The sequence below is a fragment of the Lolium rigidum genome, chromosome 6 (assembly GCF_022539505.1).
Source record: "Lolium rigidum isolate FL_2022 chromosome 6, APGP_CSIRO_Lrig_0.1, whole genome shotgun sequence".
In the NCBI taxonomy this organism is placed as follows: Eukaryota; Viridiplantae; Streptophyta; class Magnoliopsida; order Poales; family Poaceae; genus Lolium; species Lolium rigidum.
In genome coordinates this window covers 359,340,899-359,361,807 of record NC_061513.1, presented here as the reverse complement: position 1 = coordinate 359,361,807, position 20,909 = coordinate 359,340,899, and the positions used below count along the sequence as shown (strand labels likewise).

Genomic DNA, 20,909 nt, shown 5'->3' with positions numbered 1-20,909 from the left:
GTGGGTGAGCTGCTTGTGTGGGCTTGGTCCTATGGTTATAGGTTTTCGCACGATTTTTTCCTAAAAACTAGACATTTTTTTAATTAATGAATAAGGCAAAGATTTTGCTCTCGTTTCAGAAAAAATATCCGCATATCTCCAGAAATTTACTTAATTTACAATGATTAGTTTTGGCACTATGAGCATTTCCTTATGCCATGGAGATATTCCTTTTTCAAAAAGTATAGTAACAAACTAGATCAAGAGATAACACTAACTAGGACGAGGATGCTCATCTCAAGCCCGTGTCCTCCAAACGACGTCCGTCAAAAGCGTCGGATTGGACGATTAGAGGACGTCGCCGTGTGGTGAAATGTTTAGGGCACACCCGTTTCCAGCCGCGTCACCCAAAACATATCTCGAACTGTTTTACTTTTGCAATGAAATTTAAATCAATATAGAATTGTTGCATTTCAAAACTAGGGTTCAAAGTTCAGGAAACAGCGTACGCCAGCTAGGGGCGACCCTAGCTGGCGGTCGTTCACTCAAAACTTGCTTAGCGATCACTTTCCGACAACTTTTTTGGGTTACGTGAGCAAACCTCTTTCTTCTCCTTTGACTCACATCCACGTTAAAACTTATCAAATTCAAAATTTTAAAATGTTTTATCTCTCAAACAACAACTCCGATTTAAGATCCGTTTTCACAATCAAATCCGTCTCGACGAGATCTTCAAAACTAGCACCCATGTTAATATGTTTCGACAAACTTATTTTCCGGCTAAAAGTTATCAACCCTCTCTATTTGAATAATCAACCCCTCCGTACTTGAGTGATCAACGGTAAATGTATAAAATTATCAACCTGGTGCATGCTATTGAGGGAAAGTTCTGCATTGTGGTGACCCTGCATACCACTGCATGTTGTAGTATGCCAGTCGTTGATATAACATTCGCGAAGTACCATTCCGCAAATATTACATCCCTCAGAGTAGTACAACAGAACATAGCAGGGTCCATAACTCATTCACATATTATTACAATCATCATACACAAGTCGTCTCGGGGCTCCTCTTGGGTCCTAAGAGGATAACTCCTGGGTTCGAGGCGAACCCAACTTAACTTACAATACCATTGTCTCATTAAACTAAACATTTATTTAATCGAGCAGCTACATGGTAAGGGTTTGTGCTGCTCGGTTACTACTACTCTTCAGATATCTCTAGGCTTGTTCTCCTCCGGAAGCCTCCCCGGATCCGTAGACGATGATGTAGTCTACGCCTTCAACACCTCCTGAGAGGTCAGGTTCTTCATAGCCGATGATCTCGGCTCCTTCATTGTTGTCGCAGTCCTCCTCCAGACGATTCAGACAATCTAAGCATGGGGTTTAAGAGTGGTATGAGTACGAGCGTACTCAACAAGTTCATTATAGATAAGAGGTGTTTAATGCACTAGCTACGATATTAGACCGGAAAGTCTAATACCAATGCAAGTTTTGATAAACATTTCTTCAAGAGATTGCTTTTATTTCAAAGAGCTATGTCCGTCGGCCTTCACCGGTTTACTAGAACTTCATGGAGCTCCTTTCCGGCCGCGTTCGCGGTTCCTCAATCCCGGAACAGGGAGTGACAGGTCACGATTCTTACACTCTGCGAGAGGTGTGTTGCTTTACCCATAAGAGATCTTATCCTTGGTGCCAACCGGCAGCTTTCCCGTCCACACTTCCTTCGGTGTGAGGCCCGGTATAAGGTCTAGCCAATCATGTTCCTCCGCTACCTCGAACACCCACCCTTTTGTAAGATTGTCCTCCCCTATATCCATGATGAGACCGTTCCGGGCATTCATATGCCTTCCCCTATCATCATGGATAGACCGTTCCGGACACCTTACAATCCCTCATAGACCGCAATACCGTGGGGACTTAAGGCTTCCCCGACCTACCGCTTGTTCTTCGAACGACAAGTGTCTACGGACTGTGCCGTGGGGACTTAAGGCTTCCCCGACCTACCGCTTGCCGCCGACGAAACAAGTGTCTACGGTAAAGCGCATCCGTTGATGAACGAGAGGTGGAAACACTTTTGACTACTCCGTCCCACTCCGGATCTTATGGTTAACACGGATATTACGGCACAAGAATCGTGGCGACATTTGTTGTTTAATCCTAGATGGATATAAACCCGTGCAATGGAACCTCCACCATATCAACACAATCCATGGTTCCATTGCCCACCACTTAGTCATATTCATAGTTATGAAAGTAGTGGTTTTGATTTTTGTGCAATAGTGATAACCATAATACTTTGCAAGTAATTTGATAGAAATACTCAAATGACATGAGCAAGTGATGAACTTGCTCGAACACTGCAAAGTTCTGCGAGTTGGAAGGTATGGACTGACCCTTGTCCTCTTGTTCGAAAAATAGCATCATTGTCCGATAAGGGCAATGGTTAAAGAAGCAATAATGCATGATTCCAGTTTTAGGGTTTGTTTCCCCCCCTTTCAGATGTCGTTGCTATTTTATGAGAGGTTAGATACTAAGAACATCTTAGGGATACTTGATTTAGGGTAAATCCAACCTTGAAATGTTGTCAAGGTGTTTTGAAATCCAAAGGTATTAATGGACTTATTTTTATTATTGAAAAATATATGTGTGATTTAAATGATTATTTAATTCCTCAAATTAAGACTCATCCTTAATTGTCTTCAAAAATTCTCTTTGATATTTTATTTGGGTAGAGAATTTTATGCTGATCTTTTTCCATATTTTTAATTATTTTTTTAGAGCTTTTATCACTTTTCTATTGAGCTTTCAAATTTCTGGTTTTTAATGGAATTTGGAAAAGACCATTTTGCCCCTGGGCCCACCTGTCAGTGGAGCCCAGTGGTTTGGCTAGACCAGCTCGGGTCCAACCGACCCGAGCGGTCGGTCGCTCACTCCCTCACCTCGCGCTCGTGTCCGAACCCTAACCCTAGAGCTCTGGCGACTCGCGCGTCGCCGCCCCTTCGCCGAATTTCTCCGGCCAGCTCCGGCCATCGCCGCCGACGAGATTGGTCGCAATCGAACGGCCGCACGACGGCGCACCGTTCGGTCCGCGCCGATCCGTGTTTCACCGCCGTCTCCGTTCGTCCCCAACGCCTCTGCGGCACGGCCGTGGTGATTGGTGGTGCTTCGACGCCTGCTGTCGATCCAGGCGCCGTGGCGGTGCTGGAGCGCCCTTGCTCGGCGACGCCAGGCCAGGCGCGGCTTGGTGCTGCCGTGGTGACCTGTGCCGCCGTGCCGCCATGGCACGCCGGTGCTCTGCTCCAGGTACACGTCTCCTCAGATCTCCTCCTCTCTCTCATTCTTGCCTGCTCTTCTTCTTCCTCCTCTGGCTTTGGCCGCGGCGGCTCCTCCTCCTGGAGATGCTTGCGGTGCTGGTGCTTTGCGGTGCGTAGCTAGCTGTGCTGATTGTGCTGCTGTGTTGCTCATGCTGATGTGCTGCTTGTGCTGCTATGCAAAATTGCTAAGTTATGTTCTGTTAAAGCTTGCATTTCTTGCTAGAATTCTTCCCTGTGCCTCTGTTATTGTTCCTATGCCTGCCTGACACTCATGTGTATTCATATATGCTTCAATGGCTTAATTGCAGTATGCAATTCTTGCAACATTTGCAAGTGCCTGAGCTTCTGTGGCTAGTTTTGTGCTCAAATTCATGAGCATGCTCATCTGAGCATTGCTGTTGGCTTAATGGTATGATTCAGTAATGAGTACTAAGTGCTTTACTTGTTTTATCATGATCCGGGGGTTCATCAAGTCTTTGATGTGCTTCGGATACAATCATATGATTATTACTTCATTATCTATTTATTCAGTTAAGGCTTGGGCATAATTCTTCAGTAGCTGTCTCATTTCTGGTGCTATGCTTGCCTATAGCCATCTGTATCAAGTGTTAGCAAGCTTTGGTGAGCATGTGACCAACAGTGACTTGTTGGTTAATTGTTAATCTTCTGTGCGGGCCTCTTTGGTGCTCATCCCGATGTACGTGTGATATATACACTTGTGCTAGTGAGGTGTATTGCTTACTCAAGCAATAAGCGTTACTTGCGGTGATCCTCTGGATCATGTGCAAGGTTCTCGTTCATGATTTACTTTTTAATATCAATTATCTGTGTTGCCTGTATTGATTGAGTGGATAATTGATGTGAACTGTGATACAGTGATGATCAAATAAATTGTTGAAATGAAACTAGAGGGATGCCAACATCAGTTGGGTACCCTAGCTCCTTTTTGAACCCATCTGGGTAATGATAGATGTGTTGAGCTTAACTGTGGGGTTTTGTGATGTGGTTGAGGTAGCCCTGACAGTAATTCATTACTGTTAGGGTAGCTCCCACCTATGTTGGCTTTCTGTGATGGATAGATGCTCACTGGCTAGTCACTTGGTGAATTTCCAGTAGCCTTGATGTTGATAAACAAGATAGGCACAAGTTGCCTATTAATCTGATGGTTTAACTAGGCTAATAGGTGCTTTGTGAATGCGGTTGGCTACATAGGAGTAAATCCATGCTGGATTTCTCTGGTTGTGACACTGTGTTGTCACAACCAGTGTTCCCTGGTTTGATTTCCTTCCAGCCATGGTTGTACTTGCTGGCACCAATTGGTTTAGTAACCAAATGATGATACATCCAGGTTTTCATACCCTTATTTGATTATGTGATGCAATTGTATGCTTATTTATGAGCAAAACAGGGTTTTGCTCAGGTTGATCTTGTTTATACCTCACTCCAGCTCCTAGATGGTTTGTTGGTGTAGAGGATTGCTTCTATGTGATTCTTGTGGTTGATTTTCTTGCCCTGCTCCTCCTGGTGATCTTGTGAGGCTTGATTTGGTTCAGTGGTGATCTTTGGACAGGTTGAACAGCTCTGGCTGTTCTTCCTGTTCTTGGTGTTCTTACCCTTTGGAGATTCTGCCGATGGATTGGCTAGGGTTCACTTGTTGAAGGGGTTTATATATGGCTGTCCTCTAACCTCATCGGTCGACGGCTCACCGCTTGCCACCCTTGTGACTCACTGTGTGTGTGTGCGGCATGCACAAGCGGTGCACGGTGTTGAGCATGCACACCCGATGTGTGTGCTTGCTTGTGTGTCTGTGTGAACCGAGATCCTGTGAACTTGGCTCTGGAGAGGATCAGCTCGGCTGATTGACCATATCCCCTACATTTCATTTTTCTGTTAACCTGCCAAGTGGCTTTGCCACTTGGCTTAATAATTTGCTTGTTGTGTATGTGTGCAGGTATCAAGTGCTGATCAGGATGAACTCAAGATCATCAAGATCAAAGAATTCATGAAAATCACAATGTAGTTTAGGGCATTTAGAGATCTTGTAATTTGCCTTTTCCTTTTCCTATTTATTCAATTCTTGTAATATGTTGTAATTTCATATTTCAAATCTGAATATTGTAAAGACAATGTATTATGTGTGTGTTGATCAATAAAGCTCAAGGTTTCTCTAATGAGCTTTATTATTTATTAATTGTATTGTTTATTATTGATTATTTACCTAATGATTTTCCTTAATTGTATTATTTAGGATAATTATTTAATGTTTGAATTTGAAATTCAAATTCAACCTTGTTTTGAATTCAATCATGTCATAACATTTAGAATTCAATCATGTGAACTCTCCCCTCTCTTCTCGAAAACCCTAAACTAGTGAAGTGAGAAGCAAGTTTGTCGCACTCTCGAAACCCTAACCCTGTAAGGTATCGAGAGAGAAACTTGTCCCCCTTCGATGCAGTTTTTGTTTAAAAGCGCGAAATTTCCCCGAATTTACTATGCAATGCACATCCCTTTCTAAAATCTACCCCTCGATCGTCTCTAAACACTGGGACATTACAGCCTTTCCCCCTTAAAGAAAACTTCGTCCCGAAGTTGTGGTTGTAATACCGAACGGCTCGGGGTATGTTTTCCTCGGGTCCTCCTCTTTTTCCCAGGTGGCTTCCCTCTCGGGGTGATGCTTCCATTGTATCTTGCAATACTTGATCGCCTTATTTCTGAGTTGTTTCCAGCTTTCCTCGAGAATCTTGGCTGGCTTCTCGATGTATGTCAAGTCTGGTTGTAACTCAAGCTCCTCATGTGATATTGGTTCATCTGGGGTCTTCAAACATTTCCGAAGTTGTGACACATGGAATACATTATGAACTTGAGCTAACCTTCCTGGTAGATCCAACTCAAAGGCTAAACCTCGATTCTGACTTAGTATCTTGAATGGTCCTATGTATCTAGGGCTCAACTTTCCTTTTACTCCGAATCTCTGAAGTCCTTTCATCGGGCTTACCTTAAGATATACCATGTCTCCAACTTGTGGCTCCCACGTCCTTCTCTTCTGATCGGCGTAACTCTTTTGTCGGCTCCGGGCTATCTTGAGCTCTGTCTCCGATAATGTCAATGATTTGTTGTTTTTCCTTGACATAATCGGGGTTGAACTCTTTGCTTGCTCCGGCTTCATACCAACATATCGGTGATCTACACTTCCTTCCATAGAGAGCTTCAAATGGTGCCATCTTGATGCTTGCTTTGATAACTATTGTTGTATGAAAACTACTGCTAAAGGTAGATGCTCCTCCCATGATCCTCCGAAGTCTAGGGCACAAGCCCTAAGCATATCTTCTAAGATCCGATTGGTTCTCTCGGTTTGTCCGCTTTGTTTGTGGGTGATAAGCGGTACTATAATCCAACTTGGATCCTAAAGCTTCGTGAAGTTGCTTCCAGAATGCTGATGTGAACACGGATCCTCGATCCGACACTATCTTCTTAGGTACTCCATGCTTACTCACGATCTCCTTGATGTAAAGATCGATAAGTTTCTCTCCTTTATCCTGCTGGTTTACCGCTAAGAAGTGTGCACTTTTCGTCAACCGGTCCACGATTACCCATATCATGTCCTTCTTTTTATTAGTCATTGGTAGTCCGGTGATGAAATCCATCCCTATTTCCTCCCATTTCCACTCTGGAATAGGTAGAGGTTGTAACTTCCCTGCGGGACTACGATGTTCAGCCTTCACTCGGCTGGCGGGTATGGCATTCCGCAACATATTGTGCTATCTCTCTCTTCATATTATTCCACAGAATAGTTCCTTTAGATCCATATACATCTTTGTACTTCCCGGATGTATGGAATATGGTGTTTGATGAGCTTCTCGGAGTATTACTTCCTTAATTTCAGCAATATCCGGAACGCAAATTCTTTTCTGGAACCACAAAGATCCAGATTCTCCTCGATGAAATTCTGATGGTCTTCCCTCATCTATTCTCCTCATCTCTTCTACAATGAATGGATCGTCCAACTGACCCATCATTATCTCATTCTTCAAGTTAACATTCAGCTCATCGGCTACTTGCAACGCCGATAATCCTTCATGGGCTTCCTTCTCCCATAGTTGTATTTGGGCTTGACTTATTTCCTTCCTCAACTCCGGTGATATTTCTTGTTCCACTCCTCCGGTACTCTTTCTACTCAGGGCATCTGCTACAACATTAGCCTTCCCTGGTGTGTAATTAATTGTCAGATCATAATCCTTAATCAATTCTAGCCATCTTTTCTGCCTCATGTTGAGTTCCTTCTGAGTGAAGAAATATTTGAGGCTTTTATGATCTGTATAGAGCTCACACTTAGCTCCATAGAGAAAATGTCTCCAAGTTTTGAGTGCAAATACGACCGCTTGCTAATTCCAAGTCATGTGTTGGATAGTTTACTTCATGAGGTCCGAGTTGCCTCGATCCATAAGATATCACTTTCCGATCTTGCATGAGTACACAACCCAATCCATGTTTGGATGCGTCACAGTACACGGTGTAGTCCTTGCCGACTTCAGGAACTGCTAACACCGGTGCCGTGGTGAGTTTCTCCTTCAGAGTTTGAAAACTCTTCTCACACTCCTCTGTCCACACGAATGGTGTGTTCTTCCTTAACAGCTTCGTCATTGGTCCTGCTATCTTGGAGAATCCTTCAATGAATCTCCGATAATATCCTGCCATTCCTAGGAATCCTCGGATTTCCTTGACAGTCTTGGGTGCTTCCCATTCTAGAACTGCTGCTACCTTGCTCGGGTTGACAGCGATTCCATCTTTGCTAATGACATGACCAAGAAATTCCACTTGATCTAGCCAAAATTCACACTTACTAAGTTTGGCATAGAGTTGATGTTCCCTTAGTGTTTGCAACACTAACCTCAAATGATCGGCATGCTCTGCCTTGTTCTTGGAATATATCAAGATATCATCGATGAATACGATGACAAACTTGTCAAGATATGGCATGAAGATCTTATTCATGAGATTCATGAATATTGCTGGGGCATTGGTTAATCCAAAAGGTACTACAAGGTATTCATGGTGTCCATACCTTGAGACAAAGGCGAGTTTTCGGAACGTCCTCCTTCTTGATCTTTATACGGTGATAACCGGATCTTAGATCAATCTTGGAAAAGACTCCCGCTCCTCTAACTCTGATCAAATAGATCTTGTATTCTTGGAAGTGGATACTTGTTCTTGATTGTGACGTTGTTCAGATTTCTGTAGTCTCCGCACATCCTTCTTCCTCCATCTCTTTTATCCACGAAGATCACAGGTGATCCCCATGGTGAAACACTCTCTTGAATGAATCCCTTTTGTTCCAAATCATCCAATTGCTCTTTAAGCTCTTTCAATTCCTTAGGCCCCATCTTATATGGTGCTTTAGCAATCGGAGCTGTTCCTGGAATTAGGTCGATAGTGAATTCTATCTCCCTATACGGTGGCATACCGGGTAATTCCACGAGAAACACATCCTGGAATTCATTTACTACGGGGATATCTTCTAACTTCACCTCCTTCATGCTATTTAGTCTGTAGCTCCACTTCAATCTGTGTATGTTTGTCGCCTTGGTAGATCATTCTACTTCCATCGGGACTTTTCAAAGACACCGTCTTGTTTACACGATCGATCAATGCTCCATTAGCTTCTAACCGAGTTCATACCAAGAATGACATCAATGTCCTTCATCGGTAAAATGAACATGTCCGCGTCAAACGCGCACTTATTGATCATAATGACTTGTTTTTGTTTGGCATGGGTTACTAATATCGTTCCCCCCGCAGAAAGTATGGTTATGGGTGTATCTAACTTAGTGCAACTAATCCCATGTTTGATGATGAATTGTTGAGAAATGAATGATGTAGTTGCACCGGTATCAAAAAGTACTTTGCCAGGATGAGTGAGGATCTGGAGCGTACCTATCACCGCCTGGTCAGAATTGACCACCTCCTCCAGGCTGGTACAGTTCAGCTTGCCGAAGGGCTTCTTATTCTTCCAATTCCCTCCGGTGTTTCCTCGACTTCCTCCTCCTCCAGATTGACCTCCTCCCGTGTTTCTCTTGGGGCGGTCCTTCGAGCATGTGCCCCTCCTGGCGACAACCAAAGCATATAATCCTTGGTTTCTTGCAATCCACTGGCAAAATGCCCTGGAAGTCCACAGCTCCTGCAAACGCTTTGATTTGCAGTCTGGAATGCCTGATTCTTCCTACTACCATAGTAGTTGCTTGTTGTTGTTGTTGTTGTTGTTGTTGTTGTATATGGGCTTGAAACTCAAGCTGGTGTTAGGCTTGTTACTAACAAACCTCTTCGGCTCATACTTGGCCTTCTTCCTCTTTTCTTCTTGCGAGTTGTTTAAAGTCATCTTCAAGAGTGATGGCTGCATCCACCGGCTCTTGGAATTCCGTTGCTCTCATCATCCGTAGTTGTACCTTGAGCTGGGGACTTAACCCCCTCGAAATCTCTTCTTCTTCTTGTCCTCGGTATTAACTTCCTCAACCGCATACCGGACAGCTTGGAAAACTCCCGACATAGGTCGGGATTGCCTTGTCCTTACGCTCGAGACTCTCGAACTCTCGACGCTTCGGTTCCACAATACTTTCGGGGACATTGGATTCCACTGAACTTCCTTGCGAACTCCTCCCGGGTAAATACCTTTCCTGCCGGATACACGGCTACAATGTTGTCCCACCATGATGCGGCAGGTCCACATAGCGAGATGGGTAGCATATCTAACCTTCTCTTGATCATTGCATCCAACGGTGTTGAGCTTGCGCTCGGTATCCATCAGCCAATCTTCCGCATCCATAGGCTGCGGCGCGTATGCGAAAGATATCGGCTTGGTGTTACGGAAGTCCGCTAACGAAACTCCCTGGTTCTCAGGTCTCTCCACCCTATTCTGCTGCATCGGGTCTGAAGGAATTTGTTCTGCAGCTCCGGTGTTACACGCTGCCTCTCTTCCGCCGAGTTGCATGTCTTGGATAAAGTTTTGCTGCGTCATGGGTGGTGGTGGTGGTGGAAGCTGATCTCTGGCTGCACCCTCGGCCTCTTCCTTTTCCTTTGCTTCGCGCTCCATGCGGCTGCGCTTCGATCTCGTTTCCTAACGTTCCCGACATATCCCCCTAGTTACGCAACACAAGATGATACTCATAATTACTCCATGCGCAAGTTTTACGAGCTCAACATTGTGCACGAGAACTAGTCACGCAATGGAAATCAAGAAGCAAATCCAAATCATACAAAACATATACCATATATTTACATACATAAGTGGTCTTATTACATAACTCAAGTCGATGTGAGTATGCAAACTCACTTATTAAAGTATATGTACAAATTTATACAAATGTTACAAACTATAATACACGTGGTACTTGTGTATTATAGCCACGCCTCCCTTGGTGGTCTTCTAATTGGTCTTCACTCCCGGTACATTCCAGGCTTCCATCCAGTCGAACGTGTCGTCCTCCTGATAGACCCTGGAACATAAGGTCTCCCTGTTGGCTTGTAATCCGAGTCGGATGATGATCCTAAGGAGAAATCAGTGTTCATGAACTGATCGTTGAGTGCATCATAATCCACCCATCGGGTGTACTCTCCTGTAGCCCCACCATAAGGGTTACCAAAACCCATACCCGACTCAACCTTGTGTCGGATATCCTCCATCCACTCCTTCATTACTAGGATAGTTCGGTTACGGGTTGTGGCATCATCGTTCATCTCTCCATCATAGTACTCGGTAGTACTATGGGTTCCCGTATCATCTACCCCAACGCCAACCCCTAGAATTCTCGATCGGAGTCTCGGAACGCTGGTTGTTTCCGGATTCCGCTCCGCCTTCGTATCCCCCATAGGAACTATTCGGGTAGTTCCCGGGTGTAGCAGTGTAGGTTCACGTGCAAGTGGATCAAAGCTGATGTAGTCACCGGCTGAATAAACTGGTGTGTGCACTACATTCTCCATAGGCTCTTTCCCCCTACTCTCCTCCTTGGGTTCGGTAAATTCCTCTAGCATCGTATCAATAGCTCCTATCAGATGATGGTTCAGCTGAAAGAGTAATGATATGAAGTTACGGCTGTTATCCATGTATTTGGCTGCTTCGGCTGGTTTACTTTTGGCATATTTGAAATGGTTCAGCATGGGATCATTATCTTCCTCCATATGAGGAATGTGTGTGAATTCGGAACCCATAAGCGCTTTCGTCTTATGCTCCCGAATGTCGGTTATGGCTCTCATAACAGCTATATGGTAGGCTGTATTGGTTGTTCTTGCTTCCCCAGTGGCATGACTACGCTCAATCCCAAAGATTCGGGAAGTCGCAGTCCTACTCGCACTTGGCCAACACCGGTCCATCATAGAACATGTACTTCTTTACTTGGAATACGGGAATCACACCCAAATTCCAGCAACATGGCTCGTAAGGATATCACCAAGTCCTCCTTGGTATTCGTTCGATGTGGAATCCATAACTTTCACGTTTCTTCCCGGTCGTGCACTTGCCATGTTGGCTGTAGAAATAGAAAGATTATGAGATTAGTAATAATGCATCATAATAGAGATAATAAAGAATTATCGCACTAAAAGATATGATTGTTGTATTCTCAATTGAATATACACCATATTTTTAGAGAACTCTTTACTAATCCTATTTGACTCCTAACGTTTTAGTCCCATTTACTAGGTTCCAACCTAAGGTCAAAGCTTTTGCTACGATACCAAGCTGTGGTGACCACACGCCTACCTGCATGTTGTAGTATGCCGGTCGTTGATATAACATTCGCGAAGTACCATTCCGCAAATATTACATCCCTCGAGTAGTACAACGGAACATAGCGGGGTCCATAACTCATTCACATATTATTACAATCATCATACACAAGTCGTCTTGGAGCTCCTCTTGGGTCTTAAGAGGATAACTCTTGGGTTCGAGGTGAACCCAACTTAACTTACAATACCATTGTCTCATTAAACTAAACATTTATTTAATCGAGCGGCTACATGGTAAGAGTTTGTGCTTGCTCGGCTACTACTACTCCTCGGATATCTCTAGGCTTGTTCTCCTCCGGAAGCCTCCCGGATCCGTAGACGATGATGTAGTCTACGCCTTCAACACCTCTCGAGAGGTCGGGTTCTTCATAGCCGATGATCTCGGCTCCTTCATTGTTGTCGCGGTCCTCCTCCGGACGATTCGGACAATCTAAGCATGGGGTTTAAGAGTGGTATGAGTACGAGCGTACTCAACAAGTTCATTATAGATAAGAGGTGTTTAATGCACTAGCTACGATATTAGACCGGAAAGTCTAATACCAATGCAAGTTTTGATAAACATTTCTTCAAGAGATTGCTTTTATTTCAAAGAGCTATGTCCGTCGGCCTTCACCGGTTTACTAGAACTTCATGGAGCTCCTTTCCGGCCGCGTTCGCGAGTTCCTCAATCCGGAACGGGGAGTGACGGAGTCACGATTCTTACACTCTGCGAGAGGTGTGTTGCTTTACCCATAAGAGATCTTATCCTTGGTGCCAACCGGAGCAGCTTTCCCGTCCACACTTCCTTCGGTGTGAGGCCCGGTATAAGGTCTAGCCAATCATGTTCCTCCGCTACCTCGAACACCCACCCTTTTGTAAGATTGTCCTCCCCTATATCCATGATGAGACCGTTCCGGGCATTCATATGCCTTCCCCTATCATCATGGATAGACCGTTCCGGACACCTTACAATCCCTCATAGACCGCAATACCGTGGGGACTTAAGGCTTCCCCGGCCTACCGCTTGTTCTTCGAACGACAAGTGTCTACGGACTGTGCCGTGGGGACTTAAGGCTTCCCCGGCCTACCGCTTGCCGCCGACGGAAACAAGTGTCTACGGTAAAGCGCATCCGTTGATGAACGAGAGGTGGAAACACTTTTGACTACTCCAGTCCCACTCCGGATCTTATGGTTAACACGGATATTACGGCACAAGAATCGCTGGCGACATTTGTTGTTTAATCCTAGATGGATATAAACCCGTGCAATGGAACCTCCACCATATCAACACAATCCATGGTTCCATTGCCCACCACTTAGTCATATTCATAGTTATGAAAGTAGTGGTTTTGATTTTTGTGCAATAGTGATAACCATAATACTTTGCAAGTAATTTGATAGAAATACTCAAATGACATGAGCAAGTGATGAACTTGCACGAACAACTGCAAAGTTCTGCGGTTGGAAGGTATGGACTGACCCTTGTCCTCTTGTTACGAAAAATAGCATCATTGTCAGATAAGGGCAATGGTTAAAAAAGCAATAATGCATGATTCCGAGTTTTAGGGTTTGTTTCCCCCCCTTTCCGATGTCGTTGCTATTTTATGAGAGGTTAGATACTAAGAACATCTTAGGGATACTTGATTTAGGGTAAATCCAACCTTGAAATGTTGTCAAGGTGTTTTGAAATCCAAAGGTATTAATGGACTTATTTTTATTATTGAAAAATATATGTGTGATTTAAATGATTATTTAATTCCTCAAATTAAGACTCATCCTTAATTGTCTTCAAAAATTCTCTTTGATATTTTATTTGGGTAGAGAATTTTATGCTTGATCTTTTTCCATATTTTTAATTATTTTTTTAGAGCTTTTATCACTTTTCTATTGAGCTTTCAAATTTCCGGTTTTTAATGGAATTTGGAAAAGACCATTTTGCCCACTGGGCCCACTGTCGGTGGAGCCCGGTGGTTTGGCTAGACCAGCTCGGGTCCAACCGACCCGAGCGGTCGGTCGCTCACTCCCTCACCTCGCGCTCGTGTCAGAACCCTAACCCTAGAGCTGCGGCGACTCGCGCGTCGCCGCCGCCTCGCCGAATTTCTCCCGGCCAGCTCCGGCCATCGCCGCCGACGAGATTGGTCGCAATCGAACGGCCGCACGACGGCGCACCGTTCGGTCCGCGCCGATCCGTGTTTCACCGCCGTCTCCGTTCGTCCCCAACGCCTCTGCGGCACGGCCGTGGTGATTGGTGGTGCTTCGACGCTGCTTGTCGATCCGGGCGCCGTGGCGGTCTTCGGAGCGCCCTTGCTCGGCGACGCCGGGCCGGGCGCGGCTTGGCGGCTGCCGTGGTGGCTGTGCCGCCGTGCCGCCATGGCACGCCGGTGCTCTGCTCCGGTACACGTCTCCTCGGATCTCCTCCTCTCTCTCATTCTTGCCTGCTCTTCTTCTTCCTCCTGCGGCTTTGGCCGCGGCGGCTCCTCCTCCTGGAGATGCTTGCGGTGCTTGGTGCTTTGCGGTGCGTAGCTAGGCTGTGCTGATTGTGCTTCTTTGTGTTGCTCATGCTTGATGTCTTGCTTGTCTTTGCTATGCAAAATTGCTAAGTTATGTTCTGTTAAAGCTTGCATTTCTTGCTAGAATTCTTCCCTGTGCCTCTGTTATTGTTCCTATGCATGCGACACTCATGTGTATTCATATATGCTTCAATGGCTTAATTGCGGTATGCAATTCTTGCAACATTTGCAAGTGCACGAGCTTACGTGGCTAGTTTTGTGCTCAAATTCATGAGCATGCTCATCTGAGCATTCCTGTTGGCTTAATGGTATGATTCAGTAATGAGTACTAAGTGCTTTACTTGTTTTATCATGATCCAGGGGTTCATCAAGTCTTTGATGTGCTTCGGATACAATCATATGATTATTACTTCATTATCTATTTATTCGGTTAAGGCTTGGGCATAATTCTTCGATAGTTGTCTCATTTACGGTGCTATGCTTGCCTATAGCCATACTGTATCAAGTGTTAGCAAGCTTTGGTGAGCATGTGACCAACGGTGACTTGTTGATTAATTGTTAATCTTACATGCGGGCCTCTTTGGTGCTCATCACGATGTACGTGTGATATATACACTTGTGCTAGTGAGGTGTATTGCTTACTCAAGCAATAACTGTTACTTGCAGTGATCCTCTGGATCATGTGCAAGGTTCTCGTTCATGATTTACTTATTAATATCAATTATACGTGTGTTGCCTGTATTGATTGAGTGGATAATTGATGTGAACTGTGATACAGTGATGATCAAATAAATTGTTGAAATGAAACTAGAGGGATGCCAACATCGGTTGGGTACCCTAGCTCCTTTTGAACCCATGCTGGGTAATGATAGATGTGTTGAGCTTAAGCTGTGGGGTTTTGTGATGTGGTTGAGGTAGCCACGACGGTAATTCATTACTGTTAGGGTAGCTCCCACCTATGTTGGCTTTACGTGATGGATAGATGCTCATTGGCTAGTCACTTGGTGAATTTCCGGTAGCCTTGATGTTGATAAACAAGATAGGCACAAGTTGCCTATTAATCGATGGTTTAACTAGGCTAATAGGTGCTTTGTGAATGCGGGTGGCTACATAGGAGTAAATCCATCGCTGGATTTCTCTGGTTGTGACACTGTGTTGTCACAACCAGTGTTCCCTGGTTTGATTTCCTTCTAGCCTTGGTTGTACTTGCTGGCACCAATTGGTTTAGTAACCAAATGATGATACATCCAGGTTTTCATACCCTTATTTGATTCTGTGATGCAATTGTATGCTTATTTATGAGCAAAACAGGGTTTTGCTCGGGTTGATCTTGTTTATACCTCACTCCAGCTCCTAGATGGTTTGTTGGTGTAGAGGATTGCTTCTATGTGATTCTTGTGGTTGATTTACTTGCCCTGCTCCTCCTGGTGATCTTGTGAGGCTTGATTTGGTTCAGTGGTGATCTTTGGACAGGTTGAACAGCTCTGGCTGTTCTTCCCGTTCTTGGTGTTCTTACCCTTTGGAGATTACTGCCGATGGATTGGCTAGGGTTCCTTGTTGAAGGGGTTTATATATGGCTGTCCTCTAACCTCAGCGGTCGACGGCTCACGCTTGCCACCCTTGTGACTCACTTGTGTGTGTGTGCGGCATGCACAAGCGGTGCACTGGTGTTGAGCATGCACACACGATGTGTGTCTTTGCTTGTGTGTACTGTGTGAACCGGATCCTGTGAACTTGGCTGCGGAGAGGATCAGCTCGGCTGATTGACCATATCCCCTACATTTCATTTTTACGTTAACTTTGCCAAGTGGCTTTGCCACTTGGCTTAATAATTTGCTTGTTGTGTATGTGTGCGGGTATCAAGTGCTTGATCGGGATGAACTCAAGATCATCAAGATCAAAGAATTCATGAAGATCACAATGTAGTTTAGGGCATTTAGAGATCTTGTAATTTGCCTTTTCCTTTTCCTATTTATTCAATTCTTGTAATATGTTGTAATTTCATATTTCAAATCTGAATATTGTAAAGACAATGTATTATGTGTGTGTTGATCAATAAAGCTCAAGGTTTCTCTAATGAGCTTTATTATTTATTAATTGTATTGTTTATTATTGATTATTTACCTAATGATTTTCCTTAATTGTATTATTTAGGATAATTATTTAATGTTTGAATTTGAAATTCAAATTCAACCTTGTTTTGAATTCAATCATGTCATAACATTTAGAATTCAATCATGTGAACTCTCCCTCTCTTCTCGAAAACCCTAAACTAGTGAAGTGAGAAGCAAGTTTGTCGCACTCTCAAAACCCTAACACTGTAAGGTGTCGAGAGAGAAACTTGTCCCCCTTCGATGCAGTTTTTGTTTAAAAGCGCGAAATTTCCCCAGAATTTACTATGCAATGCACATCCCTTTCTAAAATCTACCCCTCGATCGTCTCTAAACCTGGGACATTACATGCATGCATGCACAATTAGACGAATCTGCTGATGTCAGCGGAATCTTTTACAAATTTGAAAATTTAAAATGTTTGAACTTTCAAACGACAACTTCAAATTAAGATTCGCTTTCACCAATAAATCCGTCTCGATGAGATCTTCAAAACTAGCACTCATGTTGATATGTTTCGAGAAACTTTTTTTCGGGCTAAAAGTTATCAACCCTCTCTGTTTGAATAATCAACCCTCCGTACTTAAGTGATCAACGGTAAATGTGTAAAATTATCAACCTGGTGCAGGCTATTGAGGGAAAGTTCTGCATGCATGCACAAAAAGACGAATCTATCGATGTCGGCGGAATATTTCCGAAATTTGAAAATTCAAAACGTTTTAACTTTCAAACGACAACTCTAAATTAAGATTCGCTTTCACCAATAAATCCGTCTCGACGAGATCTTCAAAACTAGCACCCATGTTAATATGTTTCGACAAACTTTTTTCTGGCTAAAAGTTAACAACCCTCTCTATTTGAATAATCAGCCCCTCCGCAGTTGAGTAATCAACCGTAAATGTATAAAATTATCAACCCTAAAGTTAAATTTATTTTAAACATTTTAGCGAATATTTTTTAGTTTAGAAGCTATCAGCCCGGTGTCCTGTTATTTATCAACAGTAAATATAAATAACTACCAACCCTAAAAATCCAACTTCATTTCGAATATTTTGGCGACTCTTTTTAGTTTACCAGTTATCAATCCGGTGCCCCGTTATTTATCAATGATAATTATAAATAACTACCAACCCTAAAAAGTATTTCATTTAGAATATTTTAGCGAATATTTTTTTATTTTACAAGCTATCAACCTAGTGCATCGTTATTTATCAACGTTAAATATAAATAAATAATAACCCTAAAAAATATTTCATTTAGAATATTTTAGCGACTCTCTTTTAGTTTACAAGCTATCAACCCGGTGATCCGCTATTTATCAATGGTAAATATAAATAAATATCAACCCTAAAAATTTAATTTAATTTGAAATATGTAGCGACTCTCTTTTTGTTTACAAATTATCAACCCGGTGCCCCGTTATTTATCAACGGTAAATACAAATACCTGGCGACCCTAAAAAGTAAATTTCATTTAAAATATTTTAGCAACTTTTGTTATCTTACAACTTAAAAACAATACTTAATTTGAGTAGCAAGTGGTAGTTCATTTGAGTTGCAAGTGGATCTTCCCACCCGTTATTTCCCCCCTTAAAAACCACTGGCCCAAAAAAAGGAATTATAAAAATTAATAAAAAAAAACATAAATTACCGTACGAAATAACAACATAAAGGGAATTGCAAAAAAAGAGAATTGTCAAACGGGAATTGCAAATAAAGAGAATTGAAAGTATGCATCGTGCTGAAAAAAAAGAGCGAGATGCTCTGTGCATGCATGCAGCAACTTGTGAGAGCTAGCCTCATGCTGAAAAGTTGGCTCATTAAATGCAAACCCATGAGATACTTTATGCATGCATGCAGTATGAACGCTCTTGGCTATATGCAACTTGCAAGTGGGAACGTGAGCTGTTAGTGTGAACACAAAGCTACATGTGAACGTAATTAAACACTACGAGATAAAAAAAGGGAATTGATCGCGCATGGCGCGAGCGCTGCCTTGCCAAGGAGGGAATTCGGCCAGCTAGATCATTACAAAATCCGGTAAGGAACTAGACACGGATAAGCCAACAAGTGCAACAAGTTAATTCACGAAAACCGCGGTTTAGCAACAAGCGGCAGGCCGGACTTGAGGTGCACGGCGAGGCCGTTCACCTCGCGCATGTCCAGCGAAGTCCCGGCGGCCGGCGCCAAGTCGAAATTGTACAGCAAGCTCGCGAGCGCCATCTCCACGGTCGGCACGGCGAACCCAACACCAGGGCATCCCCTACGCCCGGCGCCGAACGGTATGAGCTCGAAGTCCTGGCCCCTGTAGTCCACGGCGCTCTCGAGGAACCTCTCCGGCATGAACTCCTCCGCGCGATCCCACGACGCCGAGTCCCGGCCGATGGCCCACGCGTTGATCACCACCCGTGTGCGCGCCGGGATGTGGTAGCCAAGTATCTCGGCGTCGTTGGGTGGCTCTCGTGGCACGAGGAGAGGGATCGGAGGGTGCAGACGAAGTGTTTCCTTGACCACGGCCTTGAGATACCGTAGCTTGTCCAAGTGGTCCTCGGTGACGACGTGCTGGTCGGCGTCGCCGACGACCGCCCGGAGCTCGTCCTGGAGCTTCCTCATGCTGTGCGGGTGCGCGATGAGCTCCGCAATGGCCCACTCCATCGCCGTGCTCGTGGTGTCCGTCCCCGCCGCAAACATGTCCTGCTCAGAAACATGTCAGCTACTACATATATTTACTATACCCTCACCGGCGGACCGGCCTCACGGCAGCAACGAGTAATCAAGAACACGTACCAGGATAATAGCTTTGATTTCGATGGTGTCGAGCTGAATGCCAGTTTCTTTATCGGTCTCGTTCACCTCCAATAGCACGTCCACGAAATCTCTGTGATCGTCGCTGTCCTCTCCCGTCTGCCGGCCGGCATGACGCCGGCGACGGTGGTCGTCGATCACCTTCTCGAGCACACCGTCCAGCGCCTCGAATGTCCTTCTGATCTTGCCCTCCGTCCCCTTCACGGCGTCCACCCACCCCAGCCACGGCAGGAGCCCCCCCAGAGGCGCCGTGCCGAGCAGCTCCTCGAAGTCCGTGAACACCTTCCTCAGCACGCGTCCCTTGTCACCGTCGTCGTACAAGCCGCGCGCGCTCTCGTCCCCGAACGCGGCGCGCGAGACGACCGTGTTGGCGTAGGCGATAAGAGGCTCGCACAGGTCCACGACGGCGCCGCCCGCCCCCGCGGCACGGACACTCTCGACCAGCGCGGCGGCCTCCTCCTCCCGGACGCGGCGGAAGGAGAGGATGCGGACCGGGCTGAGGAGGTGGACCACGCACACGCGGCGCGCCTGGCGCCAGTACTCGCCGTAGGGCGCGAACGCCACGTCGCGCCCGTAGAGGAGCCGCTCGGCCATGGCGCTCGGCGGCCGGCTCGCGAAGGCCAGGTCGCGGGTCCTCATCACCTCCTCCGCCGCGGCAGCCGAGGACACGAGCACGGCTGGCACGCGGCCGAGCTGGAGCAGCAGGACCGGGCCGTGCGCCACGGCCAACGACCGGAGAGCGCGGTGCGGCAAGGAGCCGAGGAGATGGAGGTGGCCGAGGAGCGGCAGGCCGCGCGGCGACGGCGGCAGCCGCCTGCGCGTTCCATCGCTGACGCTGCGCGGAGGAGTGGGCTTACGAAGGAGGTAGAAGAGAGATACGGTGAAGGCAAGGAGGAGGAGCGCGAGTGCAACCAAGGCCATGGTCGTCGGAGCAAGCGTGCGTTCTGGCGCCGTACCCGCGACGCTCTGGTGAGTGCTACGGCCTAAATGGACCAGCTGCAAGTGCAGCACCATCTAGCGACTGATGATATTCACGTTCACTGCATGTATCAGTATCAGCTGTGTCATCTTCAATTCAATCGATCTTTTGACGCCTTGATGGATGGTCGAAGTGGCATGTACTCAAGGCGTCGACGGAAATATGCGGTGGGATTGACGTGTTGGATACAGCTGGAAATGGATCGAGATGTGTTTGGATACTCGGTGCCAAGAGGAGAAACACAGGGAAAATTTTCTAGGGTTCACCTCTTTCAGACGACACACACTACCACCCTCTACTCTTGGAGAGCAGCAAACGTTTCGTGCATGTGATGTCCCGTGCATGTTTTGCATAATGAATTTCACTCCATTTGATACTTTGAAATTCGTGTGTCAAGTTTCAATATGTTTCACAAATCTGAATCAGATTGATATGCCAAAAAAATCAAGTTGAATC

At 45.3% G+C, this 20,909-nt stretch overlaps 1 protein-coding gene across 1 annotated transcript; it reads right to left on the bottom strand.

Annotated features, from left to right (window-relative positions):
• Positions 1–425: 425 nt before the first annotated feature.
• Positions 426–20,545, bottom strand: LOC124662198 (cytochrome P450 71A1-like). Its single transcript, XM_047200069.1, has 3 exons — positions 19,457–20,545; positions 18,694–19,363; positions 426–497 (listed from the first exon to the last, which is right to left on the bottom strand). The coding sequence occupies exons 1-2, from the start codon at positions 20,486–20,488 to the stop codon at positions 18,755–18,757; spliced, it is 1,641 nt and encodes a 546-aa protein (XP_047056025.1). The 5' UTR covers positions 20,489–20,545; the 3' UTR covers positions 426–497; positions 18,694–18,754.
• Positions 20,546–20,909: the final 364 nt, after the last annotated feature.